The sequence below is a fragment of the Protopterus annectens genome, chromosome 7.part0 (genome assembly GCF_019279795.1).
Source record: "Protopterus annectens isolate FY-2018-M chromosome 7.part0, PAN1.0, whole genome shotgun sequence".
Classification (NCBI taxonomy): domain Eukaryota; kingdom Metazoa; phylum Chordata; order Ceratodontiformes; family Protopteridae; genus Protopterus; species Protopterus annectens.
In genome coordinates this window covers 1,076,395,936-1,076,410,900 of record NC_056739.1, presented here as the reverse complement: position 1 = coordinate 1,076,410,900, position 14,965 = coordinate 1,076,395,936, and the positions used below count along the sequence as shown (strand labels likewise).

Sequence of the window (14,965 nt, the reverse complement as noted above, 5' to 3'; positions counted from 1 at the left end):
ATTTAGCCAGTAGATCAGAGGGGTTGGAGGGAGGGTAACCTGGACTGCAGCAGGGTGAACATTCGAACATCTACATTTATGGTAGGTACAAAACTGTACTATGTTCATCGTGTTACCCTGCTGCAGTCATCACACTTGGGTTGAGTCCCAAAGCTAAGGTAGGGTGGAGGCATCATAGAGGGTTGGTGGAGGCATCATAGAGGGTTAGTGGAGGCAATGAGGCCCTGCAGAACTGCAGTGGTGAAGCCTGCCCTGGACTTAGAATAAAGAGGTAAGTGATAGTGTTTGGTGAAGGTGTGTACTGAACTCCAAGTTGCAGCTTCTAAAATTTCCTTGGTAGGAACCCCCCTGAGAAAGGCTGTAGAGGTAGCTGTTGCCCTGGTAGAGTGGGATCTAATGGTAGGAGGAACTGTCCATTTAGAAATGGTTTGTTTGGATATGGCCCTCCCTTGAGAAGCTGTAGCATAGGAAACAAAGAGCTGGTCAGTTTTTCTGAAAGCCTTAGTTTTATCCAAGTAGTAACGAAGTTGCCTGTGAATGTCCAAGGAATGCAGGAGTCTCTCACCTTTGTTCTGTGGATTGGGGAAGAAAGTGGGTAGGTGGATGGTTTGATTTAAAGCTACACTGGAAACCACCTTAGGCATGAAGGAAGGATTAGTTCGTAGAGAAACTCTGTCTTGATGGAAAATGAGGAAAGGTTCCACTGCCATAAGTGCCTGTAATTCTGAGACTCTCCTAGCAGAAGTTATTGCCAGGAGCAGGGCAGTCTTCCAGGATAGGAACTGAAGCTCTGCAGAAAAAGCTGGTTCAAAGGGAGGTAGCGTTAGTTTTTCCAGAACAAAGTTGAGGTCCCATGTCGGTGTAGGGGCTCTTCTAGGTGGTCTAATGCTTTTTGCCCCTCTGAGGAACTTCCTTAGAAGAGGATTGGAAAATAAAGGTGGATTTGTGTCGTAGTGAGCTGAAATAGCTGAAGCATGGATTTTAATAGAGGAGAAGGAAGGTCCTTTATGCAACATCTCAGCTAAATACTGCAGAATGTGAGGTATATGAGGCTGAGTTGTGTCTTGGCCTTTAGCTTGGTTCCAAGCACAAAACCTTTTCCATTTGTCCGAGTAAGCCTTCCTGGTGCTTGGCCTCCTGGATTCTAGAATAACATCCAGTACTGCTTGTGAAAGAGGGGCTGGTGGGATGCTTAATTGATTTGCCATGCAGCCAGGTTTAAGGTTTTGATCTGGCTGTGTAGAATCTGCTTATCTTGCTGCGTGAGTAAATGAGGAATTTGAGGCAATATCCATGGTGGGCTGTGAGTCATATTCTTCAATAGCGGGTACCAGTGCTGGCGTGGCCAGTCTGGGGCTATGAGAATCAGTCGAGGTTTCTCCTTTTTGACCTTCAAAAGAACCTTTGTGAGAAGAGGTAATGGAGGAAAGGCATATGTTGTCAGGTTTTTCCAACTGAAGGAGAGAGCGTCCACTTTCCAAGCTTGATGGTGGAATGTCCTTGTACAAAATTTTGTCAGCTGGTAGTTTTGAGGACTGGCAAACAGGTCTATATTTGGTAGACCCCATCTTTGAGTTATCATTGTAAATATTTGTGGGTCTAGCTTCCACTCGTGGGGATCTTTGATGTTTCTGCTTAGGTCGTCTGCCAATGTGTTTTTCTGTCCTGGCAGGAATTGAGCCTGTAACTGGACTTGGTAGGCCAGAGCTGTGTTCCATAAGATTATTGCTTGCCTGCAAAGAGGGTAGGAATGTGTGCCTCCTTGTTTGTTTATGTACCACATTACCGTGGTGTTGTCCGTCTTTATTGCAAGTTGTCCTGGCTGTAGTAGATCCTTGAAGGCTGTCAGAGCTTTCTGTACAGCTAGCATCTCTTTTTGGTTTATGTGCAGTTTTCTTTGTTCTGCAGTCCATAGGCCTTGAATGCATTGCCCTGCCATGTGTGACCCCCAGGCATAGTCTGAAGCATCTGTTGTGATAGTTTGCCTGGGTGGGGGCAAGATGAAAGGCTGACCCTTGTTGAGGTGACATGCCTGTGCCCACCATAGAAATTCCTGTTGAAGGCAGGGAATGAGAGATATCACTGTGTCCAAGCTGTGGCTGTGTTGAGACCATACGCTTTTTTCCTCATATGCAGTTTTGCAAATGGTATTATCAGAATGCAAGATGCCATGAAGCCCAAAGCCTGCAGAATTTTTCTTGCAGTTAATTGGGTCTTTGCTGCCATTGTCTTGAAATATTGAGTCAGTTATAATTGCTTGTCTGGTGTAAGATAAGCCTTCTGGGCTGTTGTGTCCAAGCTGGCACCCAGGAATGTCATTTTTTGTGAGGGTACTAGTTTTGAATTCTTTTCGTTTACTGTGTACCACAGACAATTTAGTAGATGCTTCACAAAAGCCAGATGTTGTAAGAGAATGTCTTTTCTTTCTGCTTGGATGAGGCAGTCGTCCAGATATGGATATATTTGAAGTCCTCTTTGTCTGCAGTATGCAATTACTGGTGCCAGGCATTTTGTGAATACTCTGGGGGCAGTAGATAAGCCAAAAGGCAGTGCAGAGAATTGATAATGGGTTGAACCTGCAATGAAACGGAGGTATCTTCTGCAACTTTGTCTGATAGGGACATGCAGGTATGCCTCCTTGAGGTCCAACGTTACCAGCCATGCTTCCTTGCCCAACATGGGAAGTAGCTGCTGTAGTGTTAGCATCTTGAATTTGGGAACTTGTAAGTAAGTGTTTAGAATTGAAAGGTCCAAAAGAGTCTTGAGTAAAATCCTTGGCTTTGCTCTTGAGTTGGTACCCTTTGAATGGCTCTCATGGCCATGAGAGCTGTAATTTGTTTTTGAGCCTCTGCCCTTTGATTTTGTGGCAGGTTTGGCATTCCTCTTTTTATTGGCAAGGTGTGAAAGTGGAATCTGTATCCTCGTAAAATTATGTCTAGGACCCATTTGTCCTTTGTGACCATGTGCCAGTTGTCTGCAAATAGTGCTAGTTTTCCCCCCAAGGGGGCTGACAAAAGAGATTTGTTTGGCCAGCTGAGGTGCAAGTCATTGCGTTTGCCTTCTGGTGGGTTGAGACCTGTCTTCTCCTCCCTTCTGGGTTGGAGTGCCCCATTGGCGAGGCTTATACTGAGCTTGTGGTTGTCCTCTGCCCCTTGGGCGCCTGTATGTACCCCTCTGAGGCCTGTCAGTGGCTGGAAAGGACCAATTTTTTGTTGGTCAGTTTCTGCTGAAGCGAGGGGGTTGTACTTGTAGAAAATCTTTGACGGTCTGCATTGACTTTGCCTTATCTTCCATTTTCTTTAAAACTTCTTCTGCTTTAACACCAAAAAGAACATCCTGCTGTAAGGGAGCATCTAATAGTTTTGCTTTAACATGATCAGGCAGACTTTGTTCTTTTAAACAGGCATGCCTACGTATAACTGATCCAGTGACAGCTGCTCTGCAGGAGGCCTCTAAAGAATCAAACCCACATTGTAAGGTATGTTTGCCCACCTGCTCGGTGGCGTGCAACAAGTCCTGTACTTCTTTCAATTCAGATTGTTGAGGGAGGGTGGTTATCTTTTGTTTTAACTGAGAGATCAGAAATTGCTGATACTTAAGCATATGAAATTGACAGTTTAGTGCTCTCATAGCTAAAGTGGCTGAGGTGTAAACCTTTTCCCCCCATCTGTCTAGTGCTCTTGAATCCCTTTCAGAAGGTACTGGATTTTTAGCCATGGAAGCCTTAGCCCTTTTGGGACCCTGGGAGATAGTCTCTGGGTCAGCTACTGGGCTTTTGTAAAGGAATTTGTGGGAATCAGGTACTCTGTAGTATCTGTCAGGCTTGGTCGGGGCAGGAGGTAGAGAGTCAGGGTTGAAACTGGATTCTAAGTAGACATCATCCACAATGTCCAAAACAGGAGGGATGGCTAGAGGTCTGTGTTGGGGGAGTAAAAGAAACTCTCTCAGCCTTTTCTTGGAATCAGAGTAATCCTGACCTTCCCAGTGAAAATGTTCCCTCATAGTGTGTAAAGTTTCCCCAAAAGAGTAATCTTCTGGAGGAGAAGCTGAGGGAATAGATTCCACAGCTTCAGAATCTTCATAAGGAGAGAAGGAATAGTCTTGGTCCTCAGAGGAATCCGAAAAAATAGACAATTGTTCAGAGGAAGCAGAATCTTCCTCTTGTCTAGGCCTTTTGTCAGGAGGAGGCTGTGAACCCCTGATAAGAGAAATCAAACCTTCAGCCATTTTGAGCATCTGTTTCTTAGGCATAGGGCCTTGAACAGGAGACTGAAGTGAAGCCTTTTTCGATTTAGAAGGAGTCTTCGGCTTGGAAAACGTTTTGACTGTAAGAGTCGTCGGTCTGAAAACTCCTTCAGAAACCGATGGCATTTCAGAAGTACCAACGTCCTTGGAAGGTAAATCGTCGGAAGGGCCAGAAGTAAAAGGCTGCGTCGGCCTAGTACATTCCATCAAAATATCTGTAGCGGTCTTGGACTCCAGAACTGCGGTAGTGAGAGGCTGCGTCGAAGCCTCACTGATAACCGGAGAACCGGAGACCGGATCAACCGAGGCCTCGGAATCGGGCTTAGGCCTGGGCTTTCGGTCCTTGTCCCTGCGCTTTTTGTGCATGCCGGTAGTCGGAAGCTCCGACGGCATGTTATAGTTAAATTTTCTACCAAAAAAGTGTTGTGTGAAATCAAAACGTCTTTTAATAGTACGTTTATTAAATCTAGCACAAAAACGACAAGAAGTGACATTGTGATCAGGGCCTAGGCAAGGTATGCAATAAGAATGAAAATCCTTATGAGGTATTTGCTTCCCACAAGAAATACAATTGTTAACTTTTTCTGACATCGGTCTGAGGCAAGAAAAGTTTCCCCAACGGGGTACTTAGCTTTATAGAAGACTTCGGTCTGAAATTCGAATTCGAAAATCTCAGGAGTCAGCCGACCGGCACTTGCGAACAGCTTCAGCTTCGGGCACCGCACGGCAAGAAAGACTGAAGAAAATGGAGTCGGTTGCAATATATGTACCCCTGGCACACTGATGTCAGGGATGAGGCGACAGCAACCAACGTCGGACCAAGACTTTGGAAATCCGGCCGACTGCAGGACCGCCTGACGACAGGATAACCCAAGTGTGATGACTGCAGCAGGGTAACATGATGAACATCTATTATTTCTCACAATAAAACATCTAAACGTCCTGTGCATTAAGAAGGGAATGTCATCACAATGGAAAATAGCCAGAGTCCAGCCAATTCCAAACCTTCCATCCCACATTAAGCAAATGATTACAGACCCATCTCAACCCTTCCCACCCTTGCCAATATTCTTGGCAAACTCATTTATATCCAGCTAACTTTTCACCTACAAATCTGCAGGGTAATCTCACCTCTACAACATGGATACTGTATGTCATGGCACCATGACTGCATTTGTACACACATATTAATGGCATGCTACTTATCAAGGAAACAGGCCTTCTAACAGGGGCAGTTTATGTGCAAATCTCCAAAACCTTTGACTTGGTTAACCACTCTCCAAGCCAACAGATCCTTCAATGTACAAACTGTCTCTTCTTCCTCACTACCCAGGGTGTGCCTCGAGGGTCAGTCTTACTCCCCATTCTTTTCACCCTATTTGCAAACACCTTACCTTTATACATCCACCTCCTATATATATATATATATATATATATATATATATATATATATATATATATACAGGTCACCCCCTTTCACCATTAAGAAAAAACTAGAACAAGACCTTATCTCTGTAAAAATCAGTTAGACTCAAACAACCTAAAAAAACAACAACAACAATGCTATGCTCTTTGGCAAACCATAAAAGCTCTTCAAATTTAACTCAGCTTATGACATATGTCTAAAGCTAAACACCACCTTTGAAATAGCTTCACACTACAGATACACTGGCATCTGTTTAGCTCCTGTCCTTAACTTCAAGCAGCATACTCAGGTCGTTAAAGCCAAAGTTAACCAACATCTCTTTCAAGCCTGGAAAATATCTCATTTCCTCAGCTCTGCCACCAGAGCACTAAATGTTAAAGGAATCCTTCCCCAACTGGAGTATGACCTCCATCACACCTCAACCATTGCAGCAAAAAATCTATACACTTTACAAACTAATGCTAACAATATTTGTGGATTCATTACCCTCTGTCCTAAAAGAGAATACCACTGCCTTACCATTGCTAAAGCTACATGGCTTCCCATCTCTCAAAGAACTATCCTTCTTTTGGGTTCTGTTTTATTCAAACTCATCACTGAGCAAATCTTCCCTTACATTACGCTAAGGAGTCCAGAGATACCCTTACCATCATGCAACCTTAGATCTCCATACCCCATTCACAAACTCCCTTTACCAGCCCAGGAAACTACAGGACACACATTTTCCTGACACACCAAAAATATGGGAATCCACTCCAGATTAGATAAAGGACGTCTCATCATTCAGCAATTTCTACAAAGAACTAAGACTTTTCTTTATCAATGAGGCACACTGAAATTGCTTCCACATTAGTTCCAACACCTAATTTTAGACATCACGAATACCTGCATTTCTTTAAAAACCTTATCTCTGCAGCTGTTAACTTCTGTATCCTAAACCCCTCACCTGATCTCATAAATGTCTCCCTACTTCTCTTTCTTCCATCTCCATTTGTATTCTGTGCTAAAACTGCTTTCATAATTACTTAATTTCCTCAATGTACTTGCACTTCTTGTATACATTCTTTTGTTACTGCTTGTATAAATACTTTTGTGTTTCTTGCCTTTGGTTGAATACCCCAGGCTGAGCCTGAAAAATGGCCAGTTGAGATCAGTTCTACCACAATGAATGAATGAATAAGTAATATAAACTTACTATTACATAAGCAAGACTAACTAGACACAGCAGTCAGTTTTCAGATGGGGACACTAAACCTTTCTTTACACTTTCCCAGTACACAGTACAGGGAGTGAGAATAAACCAGAAGTCATGAGAATGTAGTTTGCTTGAAGCAAAGTACTTTATAAAGCCCACTGAGCTATACTGCCATCCACATACATATACAGAACTTACTGACGTACGTGTGAGAAGATAATGCAAAGGAAGGAACTAGAACGACAATACAATGACCATGTCACTCACAGGGATAGTGTACACAACTGATAACGGACAACAATGTAAACCTTTAATATTAGTAAAAAAGGCATTATAGTGGCATCAGGGATGCACACACCTCACCAGTATGGAGCACCTATTGAATGCTTCAGGTATGCAGACACTGTCTAGCAGTTATTACAGATGACTGCTTCCTGTACTCCGAGTAGAAGGTTTGACCTTTTTCGCTTTCATTTGCCTACTGTGTGACTCTTGAGCAAGTCACTTAACCAGGCAGTGCTCCTGGGTCACCCTTGAAGAATGACAACTGTGTCCAGTATGTTTACCTAGTCATCTAATGGGTAAAATAAAAATAAACTATAATAAGAAGCAGGAGTACAGGGTCCAGCACACAGCATGTGCTGGAGAGTCAGATTCAGCAGTATAGTCAAGACATCATCAGCCAGGTCATTAACAGTAATACTTTTTTCTGAAAGCACTTACATACAGTTTAGAATGCTTTAGAAACGAAGGATTGACAAAACTTTATTCTGCAAAGGTAGCAGCCAGTTTAATAGCAAACTACCAAAAGGTGATATTTTGTTGCACTAGGGGACATATAAGTGGCAATTTGCAGGGCATACATCTTAAGTGTAGTGAAAAACTAATACACAGTGAGGCAGATGTTTATTTATTATACAGTCTATATTACACGCCATTTCTCAGCTGTGGTCAACAATCTTTCATCTGGTAAATCTGAGGCACAAAGGGATAAAGCCTTAACTGCAAACTTTCAGTCCAGATTTAATGACTAATCCTCGGTACTGGAAGAGTGAACCTAGCTGCAAATAGAAGGTGGTTAAATCCACTACATAGCTATCTTCCACCTAGTGGTGGCTGTCTGGTACTGCAGCAACAATTGCTTCTAGTCCTTCCAAACCATGGATCAAACTGTAGCTGGGGGCCACCATGTGGAAGAACATATCAGATAGTCCCAGTGCTGCAGGTCATGTCTCAGAAGGAAACTCAGTGTCTGCTGCTGGGAAGTATTAGGGTTCAAAATGTCTCCAAATGGCTATAGAAGATGGCTATGTAGTTTCTCCCACTATTACCCCTCTCTCCATGCTATAATCGGCATGATGGGATGTGAAAAGGTTCATTGAGGGATCAGGTAAAAAGGTTAAATGGTTTGGTGTGGATTAAAAAGAAAGACTCGCTGCAGAACAGAATGCACACATGTACACAAACACATCTGGAGCAGACAGTCACTTGCTGTTCCTGATGTATTTAAACAAAGTTTTTATAATTTGCACTCTTGTTATCTTACATAATCGCCATTCGCACTGAGTCAACATACATGCTGCCACTCTACATTTTAGTAATTCACTAAACATGCTGTCGCTTACCATTTCATTTGTCACTTAGCATTTACTCGTACTAACTCACCATACACATGCTGTGACTCAGCATTCCTACAGACTCTTCATACATGCTATTATTTACCATTCAAAATAACTCATTCGTGTTATTTGCCTCATCCTTGTTGCGTCACCTTACAAACTGTCACTCGCCATTCTTACTGACTCACTGTACAAGCTGTCACTCGCCATTCTTACTGACTCACCACACCATACAAGCTGTCACCCATCATTCTTACTGACTCACCATTCTTACTGACTCACCAAGCTGTCACTCTCCATCTTTGTTAACTCACCATACAAGCAATTGCTCACCATTGTTACTGACTCAGCATTCATGCTGTCACTCAGCATTTTTGCTAACTTAACAGATAATGGCTCCCTGATCACGTGATCACTCACCATTCTTGTTGTCTCCTGGTACCAGTAATGTACTGTGACATGGACTGGTGGGTGTGGTCTGCCCAGGACCTTCTTGACTGGTCCCTAGTTGCAGCTTCCTCATGTGGCGTACCACTGCGGTAGCATTAAAGGCTTGCTATGCGGAAAAGAGAAAAACATACATCATCTTATAAGTTAGCAATTGTAAAGGTCACACAACATCACTGATTTATTACACATTCCTTAGTCAGAGGACTAACATAGACTTGTTCTTTCTCAATTATTGTACGTTTTAAAAGTAAACAGATGACTACAAGGAATTCCAATAACAAAACGGCAAATCATTCCTGTTTATGAGACTTGCTTCAGGTAGCAAGTCCCATTGTCTTATTCTCACAGGTTTAAGCCACCATATTATCTTATTTTGTATCTCTTAAAGTAAACAGATTCTTATGTAAAAGACTGCATATCAGACTGTCCACATACAGCAACAATAAAGTTTAAAACTGGTGTAAACATAAAAGAAAGTGCAATGAATAAATAAAAACCTTAAATTCTCACTGCAGTTTGACTTCTCCAGTTAGCAGGGGATAAGACTTAACATAAACTGTACTGATGCGTGACTATACTTTTCGAGATAGAATCACATGGGTACACCACTCTACTATAGTGTGTGTGTGTGTTCATACATAGATGGATATATACATATGTATGCAGTATGACAAGGAGGCATGGTTATGTACCATGATAGATATGCATAGACAGGACAGCACAGAGTAGGTACAAGGGTGGATATGCACAGCTACAACACCACACAATGTGATACCAATGTTATGTAGTGTGATGAATATACATGCATACAGTACAATATCTGCTACTATGCATACAGTACAATGTCTGCTACTATGGGCATGTCAAGGATTTATTACACTTGTACAATGTGCTGCCATGATTATGTACAAAGGTGAAAAGCAAACTGGGCGAGAAAAAGAGAAAAGAGGGACAAAGCATAGTTTCTTGGTGCCATGAAATCAAACTCTGGAGTGATACCACAAAATAAAAAAACTGAGGGGTGTTAAAGGGTAGAAGTTCATGTGATGCAAGAGGATCATATTTTAGGGAGGCAGAGGAAAAAACACATTTTGGGTAATTATCAGATAAAGCTTATATGAGGGACAGGAATAGCATACTTCCAGGAAACAGAGGAAGGTCACATTTCTGAGAAGGTACATGGTTACATTTCTGGGAGTTACAGGAGTGCCACACTTCTGGGACATATTACAGAGTCAGATTTCATGGCAGTACCATGTAGAAAGTTACATTTCAGAAGATAGAGGAAGGTCTTATTTATGGAGCATAGGAGAATTACATATCAGGGATACCTTTACTGGAGGATCATAAATTCTGGAAAAGCGTGGCAGATAACATCTCGGGGTGGCAAAGGGAGTAAGTGTAATGATACAATTTGCTGAAGTTACATTCACCAAATCAGAGATCATGAAATCTAACATAGAATTCAAAACTATTTAATTTGCAAAACTAAACTTTTATCAGTTTTTGAGTCTATTCTAATATTGTGTATTGGGGGGGGGTCTGCTACATTGTTCTGCAGTAGGTGCCACTCCTGACAAAAACACTTCATCCTGTGTTCTCTAACTTTCAACACAGCATCTACCTATCTGTCTGTCTATCTATCTGTCTATTTATCTATCTGTCTATCTATATATCTATCTATCTGTTGGTCTATCTGTCTATCTATCTGTTGGTCTATCGGTCTATCTGTCTATCTATGTGTCTGTATGTCTATCTATGTGTCTATCTATCTGTCTGTCTATCTATCCATCTAGCTATATATTTGTCTATCAACTGTCTGTCTGTCTATCTATCTGTCTATCTGTCTGTCTGTTTATTCTTATTATCCAGGGTGGAGCACTGATCTACAAGAACATTTCTCAAACCCTCTGCATTAACTGACATACTGCAATCAAAACATACTGATGAAATGGAACTTGACAAAATATGATTTGATAAACATGGAACTTTCTAAGGGAGGTACTTACGGGAGGGTTAAGTTTAACTGTGGAAAGTCACATCATAGGAATGTACTGTAGGGTCACAGATCTGGTAGATACTAAAACAGAGTAGTGTAAGTCATCCACACTTGAAAATAGGATGCTACTACCTCTCTATCTGAGCAGTGAGAGGAGTTCTGGAGATCTTGTGTTCACCAGACTATAAGCAGGACACATGCCATATGAACACAGCAACAAAAATAGGATCCTGTCTTCACCAGAATATAATGTAGGACTAGCAGATTCTAGTATGTATCGTCCCAAAGAAAATATACAATGGAACAGATGCAACAGAAACATTTAAATACCTTTATCAAAATCTTTGAATCTCTTAGGTAAGGATTTTCCAAGAACAGGGTACTGGGTATCTGGAACCACCTTCTTGAATAGATGGTAACATCAAAAACAGTGACAGAGTACAAAAAAGCATGTGAGAGCCCCGAGACACTTCCTATGCTAAGTGGAAGGAAAATGAAACAAGCAACTGGCTAACCAGAAAGTAGGAGAATGAGAAGGCAGGTGGGCCAGTAGCCCTAGTCTGTGGTTAAAATGTGTTTACATTATTACTAGAACGTCACTTTTGAAGGACATACTAACCGAAGCGCTTCATTTCAGGGATGTGTTTCCTTGAAGGTCACATTTCTGCGACATAGTGCCTGGTCACATTTCTAAGTGGAAGAGAAGGCAATGATGCCAAGCACTGCTGCCATCACAACGATGGTTCCAACACTGACGGCTGCATTAATGAAAGCATCATATTGCATTCATAGTGATGGTTGCATTCAGATTTAGTATTACTGCAGCCAATGGTCCTTTCAGAGACTGACAATCTCGTTGTCAGTAATGACATTAATAACTCAGTTTAGTGTGGATGACAGTCTCTCCAGTGGCTGATGTCAATGTGGATTATAGGTCCATCACACGATAATGTCAGGGAGAGTGGTGGTTGCACCACTGACTGTAAGTTTGGGTGATAGTTCCATCACTAAATGGAGAGGGTATAGGTAATTACATCACTGAATGACATCAGTGTGATTAACAGTTTCTTGCAAGACTGGAGTCAGTGCAAGTGAAGATGTCACCAGCAGCTGATGTCAGTGAGGGTGACGGTCTAAGCCATTCATTTTATGATGTCAGTGTGGGACAGGGAATTATTAGTGGCTAATGACAACATGGATGGTAGCCCCTTCAGTGGCAAAAGTGAGAGAAGATTAGGATGGCCTCATCAGTGGCTTACACCACTGGAGGGTGAAGGCTGCATCAATGAGTGATATCAGCGAAGATTATAATGATCCCACTAATGGGGCGCATCAGTCCGTTGCTAGTATCAATGTCATCAGAGGTACTTCAGTGACTGATGCCATTAATGGTGACTGTCCTTCCTATAAGTGACATCAGTGTGATGATGGTCCCCATTAATGGCAAACATCAGTGTCATGTGACAGTTCCATCAGAAAATAGCAAGAAGGAGACAGATTTAGCCCACTGTTCATGGATGGGAGGGAAAACAAAGATAAGGAGCAAACAATAAGTTGAATACTTTACATATTTATTTTACAAAAAACAATTAAGGCAGTTTGACTTGTAGGAAGGATGCTGGAACAAAGTGCGAAGAACAGTAGCTATATAATATCACTGAAAGGTAGTTGGCAGTAAAGAAAGTGTTATCAATACAGGAACAAAGGGCTGGAGAGCTGCTTTCCAGGCTCTTAAAGAAGCTTGCAAACATTTTAGGAGAACTCGCTGAATGGAATCATTAAAGGGTCATTGGTCAAGATGGAAACACCGGAGGAACCGATGCAGTCAAGTTTAGTATCACACAACAGGGGAATAGGAATAATCCAGGTACCATTACACAACAGGGAATAGGAATAATCCAGGGACCATTACACAAAAGAGGAATAGGAATAATCCAGGTACCATTACACAACAGGGGAATAGAAATAATCCAGGAATAATCCAAGGACCATTACACAACAGGGTAATAGGAATAATCCAGGGACCATTAAACAAAAGAGGAACAGGAATACTCCAGGTACCATTACAACAAAGGGGAATAGAAATAATCCAGGTAATATTACCCAACAGGGGAATAGGAATATTCCAGGTACCATTATATAGTAGGAGAATATGAATATTCCAGGTACCAATACACAACAGGGGAATCGGAATAATCCAAATGTCATTACACAACAGGAGCATAGGAATAATTCAGATCTGTCAGTCAGTATGAAAGAAGTAGAAAGCCAAGGAGAAATTCTAAGAAAGGAAGGAGAAAATTTTTTTTTAATATTCAATAATCTTTGAGATTCACGTTTTCATGACAAAAATAAGCTGTCAGTTGAATCTATTTTAATTTATTAATAGCTTGCAAAAGAGTGAGCTAGAAATACCACTGTAGATACAGTCTGTCTGAACCTCATGAACACATTTTTGCACAAGTAGCTGTTGAAAAATTTGTAAGTGTAAGGGATGAGACCAAAACTAAGACGTTGACGGAAAATTAAAAACATAAAACAATAAGTGAATGAGAACTTAAGCAAAAGAAAGCAACACGAGTTAAGAAAGTATATAGATTAAAAATATTATGGATAATCTACAAACGGTTGGTTGTTTTCAACAAATTGAGACTATCAAAAACCTATGAATCACAAGGAAAAGACAATAATTCTTTACTGCATCCTAATATGTGCTACAGAACTGAAGGAACACTGGAAAAGCAAATGGGGATATCTAGAAAAGAAATGTAAGGAGAAAGAAAAGCACAACCAATAAAAGGAAAATGAACTTCGTGAGAATGTAAACAAGCCTAACACTAAATGTACTCGGCATTTATGGGAGAGGAGTTGTTGATGTCTGATTCAGTAAACAATAAAGCACAAAACCAGAGGTGAGATCTGAACGCCTAGACCAATCTTCTGTGCTGATTTCTTTTTCCATGTTCTTCTTTTACAAGTAATTTTCTCCTCATCTGAAATACATATCTTGTCATCTCTTCCTCCTTTCTCTCAACTTCAAAGGAGCACATATAAAGTCTTTTTTTCTTATTTGGCACAATAAACTATGCATTCCGCAGATTCAGAACCATAATAGGTACATAGGTTGGTACTAGGCTATCGGCCCTAGGGCCTATACAAGCCTAATTCAAAAAAAGCAAAGCCAGCAGACAATGGCAAACTGTGAGTTTATTAAACTCCTATGAAAACATAGGTAGTCAAAAGCAACAAACCGGTTTCGGCTAACACTGTTACTTAGCCTTCATCAATGTAAAAAATGAATGATTTTGAAAGCATTTAAATACCATTCATATAAATGCATCTGCAACAACCATTGGTTCCTCACAAATTTTCATTTAACCCAAATGAAAATAATGTACCTAATTTGACTATCTATTTCTTTTCCTTCACATTTAAAAGGCTATGCCAACCCGCTTTATTAGCCCTATTGCCCAAGATTTTATCTATGACTGTGAATTTAAAAGAAGCACTGGAATGTTTACATGTATGTTTAAATAATGCATTGATAGGTTTTTTATTCCTGATTTCACTTAGATGTTCAAAGATACGGATCCTTAAAGGCCTCGATTATAGGCAGACAAATATCTTTCTATGATTTTGGGTGAAAGGTGTTTGTTTTCATTCCGTAGAGGTAGGAAAAGCAAACACCTTTCACCCAAAATCGTAGAAAGATATTTGTCTGCCTGTAATATACTCCATTGTCTCTGCACGCTATTAAGCAAGAGATCCGTATTTCTGCCATAAGTGATCACTAAGCAGGTACCTGCCTGGTTATTCACAGATTTTGGTTTATATTGTAAAGTCTCCTGCCTATCCATAGTGGAGACACATTTTGATATCCATTTTTTTGCTAACTGTGGGTCTGACTGGCTGGTTTACTTAGTCACCTGTACTTGCTCTGCATTCTATGTTGGCCAGACATCAAGGCCTTTAAGGATCCATATCTCTGAGCATCTAAGTGAAATCAGGAATAAAAAACCTACCAATGCATT

General features: G+C 41.1%; 1 protein-coding gene across 1 annotated transcript in view; it reads right to left on the bottom strand.

Annotated features, from left to right (window-relative positions):
- Positions 1-14,965, bottom strand: part of LOC122806875 (calcium/calmodulin-dependent protein kinase type 1-like) — a 1,135,755-nt gene that overhangs the window by 50,062 nt on the left and 1,070,728 nt on the right. Inside the window, exon 11 of the mRNA XM_044077647.1 lies at positions 8,906-9,041. Coding sequence (XP_043933582.1) covers positions 8,906-9,041 — 136 coding nt within the window. The remainder of the gene's footprint in view (positions 1-8,905; positions 9,042-14,965) is intronic.